The 4,412-nt window shown below is 51.9% G+C and overlaps 1 protein-coding gene across 1 annotated transcript; it reads left to right on the forward strand.

Annotated features, from left to right (window-relative positions):
- Window positions 1–646: 646 nt before the first annotated feature.
- On the forward strand, window positions 647–3,618 carry CMA1 (chymase 1; the record flags this gene model as incomplete). The annotated part of the gene is made up of 5 exons (XM_082384286.1): window positions 647–704; window positions 1,321–1,471; window positions 2,212–2,347; window positions 2,567–2,821; window positions 3,288–3,618. The coding sequence occupies 5 exons, from the start codon at window positions 647–649 to the stop codon at window positions 3,429–3,431; spliced, it is 744 nt and encodes a 247-aa protein (XP_082240412.1). The 3' UTR covers window positions 3,432–3,618.
- Window positions 3,619–4,412: the final 794 nt, after the last annotated feature.

The raw sequence follows: 4,412 nt of genomic DNA on the forward strand, positions 1-4,412 counted from the left end.
TTTGGAAGAATCAGTATTGTGGAAATGACTATGTAGACCCAAAGCAATCTACAGATTCAACGCAATCCCTACCAATGGCATTTTTCACAGAATTAGAACAAAAACGTTTACAATTTGTATAGAAACACAAAAGACCCCGAATAGCTTTTTCCTGAAACTCTTGATTCATTCACATGTGTGTAAGTTTATGTTCATGTACACACACATAAATATAGTATATGCATTGGGTCGTTTTGCAAAATGTATTTCCTACTGTGGGTCATGGCCGTAAAAGTGCATGCGCTTTCTGAATGTGCAGTGTAAAGACTTTCCCCCACCCATGTCTCTGATGGGGCTTTAATGAGCTTCCCTACCTGGGAAAGACATGATCCCTCCATCTCCCACCACAGATGAGGCACCAGGCTTGAGAGCTCATCCCTGAAGCCAAGACTCAGGAGTTCAGGACTCAACCTTGTCTCCAGCAAAACAGAGGGCATCTCTGGGGGAACCTCTGATTAGAAAGATAACCAGCTCAGAATGAGAGAAGAAAAGGTGACCATGCAGTTCCTGTGGTTACCAGCCCTGCCCTGCCTTCACTTGCTGGGAGTTATAAACCCAAGACTGGAAAATAGAAGAGGCACCTGTCCTGGACGGCCGCTCTGAGAAGATGCATCATCTTCCTCTCCCCCTGCTGCTCTTCCTCCTCTGCTCCAGAGGTGAAGCTGGTGAGTGTTGGGGTCATTCCATCTGGAAGCTGCAGCATCAAGACTAAATAAGATTTTAGTCTGAAAGTAGCTGACTCTTAAACAGAACCCCAGATCTCTCCCCAAGAGCCCAGAGTGAAGTTTCCACTGGGGTTGTGGCCACCCATTCTCTGCAGCCTGTGGTAGTTCCCAGGAACAAGGAACCCCACTTTGATGAGGGGAAAGCCCAGAGCAGGCAGGATGAAGGGGGTGTCATCTCTTTATATAACGTGTGACACTGTGCTTAAAGTCCTGTGTTGCCTTCACCTTCTGGCCTTGTAATTTGGCCGATCTGTGAGCACTCACGGGCTATGAAGACGGTTGAGACAGGAACCTGGAGAGCTTGTCCTGCACGGTGACAGAGGAGAGTCGAGCAGGTGCAGAATGGGAGTGGGGGAAATCCGAGGTGAAACACGACGGCATGGCATCTGAGGCCGAGCTGGCTGCCGTGCCTGGAGGAAGAAGAGCAGGTACCAGAGCCACCAGAGAGGGAGGATGGGCAGATCACAGGAGGAGGATGCATTCGAAAAAAGCCTCTCCCAACTTTAACCCAGCTTGTGCATTCTCTGTGTTCAAGCCCTGGGGTTCTCTGTTCCAGGCGACATCATCGGGGGCACAGAGAGCAAGCCACACTCCCGCCCCTACATGGCCCACCTGGCAATTGTCACTCCCCAGGATACGCTGGTGGCTTGTGGTGGTTTCCTGATAAGAAGGGACTTTGTCCTGACGGCTGCTCACTGTGCAGGAAAGTGAGACAACAGGGTCCTGTTTATCTCCAAATGGGAGGTAAACAGCCAGAGGGGCAACCAGGGACACCCCCTGGGGGGCCTGAGGGGGAGCTCCTGGGTCTGCGTCTCTTCAAGGAGAGGAAAGACTTGGGCTTAAGGAAATCGGTCTCATAATTGAATAGCTCCCCTGACACTCAGTCACTGTGAGCTCAGCTCCCCTCAAAGGAAAGGCGACCCCATCCCAGCACCCCTCTTCTAAAAGTAGCTCCCTCTCCCCGACCCCAGCACATGAGATATGGACTCACTCTTCAGGGTCCCACCCAGTTCTCTGGGCCACTTCCTCTATGTGCTTTTCAGGAACACTGGCCTTCAGTTCCCAGGGACCTGAACCCATCCTTTCCATGGGAGACGGAGAACAGCACCCACCTGAAACACCAGCACTTCCCCCTTCCCTCTGACACCTCTGGCTCCAAAGGGCTGGCCCTGATTAGGAAATGCCAATCCTGTCCCCTGGGTCCTCCATGGCCTGCTCAGTCCCCAGCAAGTCCCAAGGGTCTTGGAAATTGTCTCTGTTCCCTGGGAAAGCTCTTCCCTGAGTAAAACCTGAGCCCCTCCAATACCACAAGTGGCCCAGATAAGGGGGGCTGGGAAGAAATCATTGACCCTGGGAGAGACTCTGTCCCCTTTTCTCAGAATGGGCATATCTCAGGAGAAAATCACACTGTCACTGTTTTACCTTGTCCTTCTTCTCCCTCACAAAGGTCTATAATGGTCACCCTTGGAGCCCATAACATAAAAAAGAAAGAAGACACATGGCAGAAGCTTGAAGTCGTAAAACAGTTCCCTCATCCAAAATACAATGACTCTATTGTTCACCATGACATCATGTTACTGAAGGTGGAAATTCTTCTTCCCCTTCTCCACTTCCTGTTCTCCAGGGCTTCTCCTTCAGGTCCCATTGCCCTGACATTTCCCCAACCTGCCCCTGGACAGCGCCCCTCAACTCCCCCCTTGGAAGTGGCTGTAATGTGAAGCAACCTGCCCTGTCCCTCCCTGATTGCCTCCAGTTGCCCCCAAGCCCATTTCTAGCTCTGACAGCCCTCGTTTCCTTCACAGCTGAAGGGGAAAGCCAACCTGACCCTGGCCGTGGGGACACTCCCCCTTCCACCCCAATTCAACTTCATCCCACCCGGGAGAATGTGCCAGGTGGCTGGTTGGGGAAGAACAAATGTTCAGGAGCCGGGCTCCAACACTCTGCAAGAGGTGAAGCTGAGACTCATGGAGCCCCAGGCCTGCAGACACTTCACTACTTTTGACCACAATCTCCCACTGTGCGTGGGCAATCCCCAGAAGACAAAATCTGCATTTAAGGTGATCCTCAGACTAGGGTCTTCTCCACAATCACTGTCCAGGGTCCGGACATCTCCTGGAAGGAGAATGAGTCAGAAGAGTGTCAGCCGGTGACAAAGTTTGAGCTCACAGGACTGAGGAGCTGGAAACGTCCCTGTGCTGATCATCCTGCCGCGGCCCCATGCAGTCTCTGACTATCCCTCCCAGGCTGCTACACAGGGTCATGGGGCGCCAGGAAGGAAAGCAAGAAGCAGCATCAGACAGAGACATAGAACCTCATGAGGAACCAGGGTTCCCGCCACTGATGCTATTGGGTTGGCCAAAAAGTTCGTTCGGGTTTTTCCATAAGATGCTATGGAAAAATCTGAACGAACTTTTTGGCTAACCCAATAGGTCTGACCAACTCAGAGTTGGGACCATGGGGAGGAGTGGGTGGTTCCCTGGCTCACCTTTCCCCTCTCTCTCCCTTTCCCTCTCTGTCCCACAGGGAGATTCAGGGGGCCCTCTTCTCTGCGCTGGGGTAGCCCAGGGCATTGTCTCCTATGGACAGTCGGATGCAAAGCCCCCTGTCATCTTCACCCGGATCTCCCATTACCGGCCCTGGATCAATAAGGTCCTGAAAGAGAATTAACCTGGAACCTGGGTCAGCCTGAAGGGAAATCTGGAACCGGATCCAAGCAGGTTCTCTGTGCCACTCACTCTGGATCTGCCTCTGGTTCCTGCTCAAGTCCCACCACATCCCTAAACCTCAGGAAGCCTCCTCCAGATCACAGAATTCCCAATAATTCCCAATAAATGCCTGCTTCCAGACCTGAGCGTGTGTCTCCTCTCTCTGCTGCTCTCTCCTCCCAGCGTCAGGCACTCCATAAGCCTTGAAAGGGGTGGGTGTGTGATGTGTCTGTGAGAGAGACAGAGACGGAGAGGAAACGGTGAAGAAAAATGGAAAGAAAGAAGAGAAAGGGATTCCCTGGAGAGGCAGGACCCGTATTTCCAACATAAAGAAGAAATTACACCAGATCCTTCCTTGCCTTCATCGTCAACTCAACACCAGCTCTGATTTATCTTTAAGGATATTCAGAATCACTAAGAACATTTTGAATTGTAGGATGTTTAGAGCATCCCTGACCTCTCCACTAGATGTCAGTAGCAACAGTCTCGTCTCAACCAACTTATGAATCAAAACCATCTCCAGGCTTTGCTGTATGTCCCCTGGGGCTGTGGTTGGGGAGGGGTGAGGGAGCTGGGCAGGAATCACCCTCAGCTGAGAACCCCCAGTTTAGATGCATTTGGCACCGCATTGGGCCCTCCTCACAGTCCCCCTCGATAGGAAAAGACCTACCATCTGTGGAGCTTTGATCTGAGAGGCAGAGAAGATCATCTGTCACTCATTTCTGCAAAACAAAAACATGGAACAGATAAGAGGAGGGACAGCATCACGAGTTCTGCATGAACGACAGCCACAAACAGCTGCTCCGTAACCAGCAGGAAGATGAAGGCCTAGAGCCTGCTTGGCCTCCAACTCTTGCCAGTTGAGGGACTGGCTGGAGGAGAGAAAAAGGGCGGGACAGGGACAGACACAGCAGGAGCCTGTGGCTGATACCACTCCTCGCTT

Source organism: Balaenoptera borealis, assembly GCF_965194805.1.
Source record: "Balaenoptera borealis genome assembly, chromosome: 3".
Lineage (NCBI taxonomy): Eukaryota > Metazoa > Chordata > Mammalia > Artiodactyla > Balaenopteridae > Balaenoptera > Balaenoptera borealis.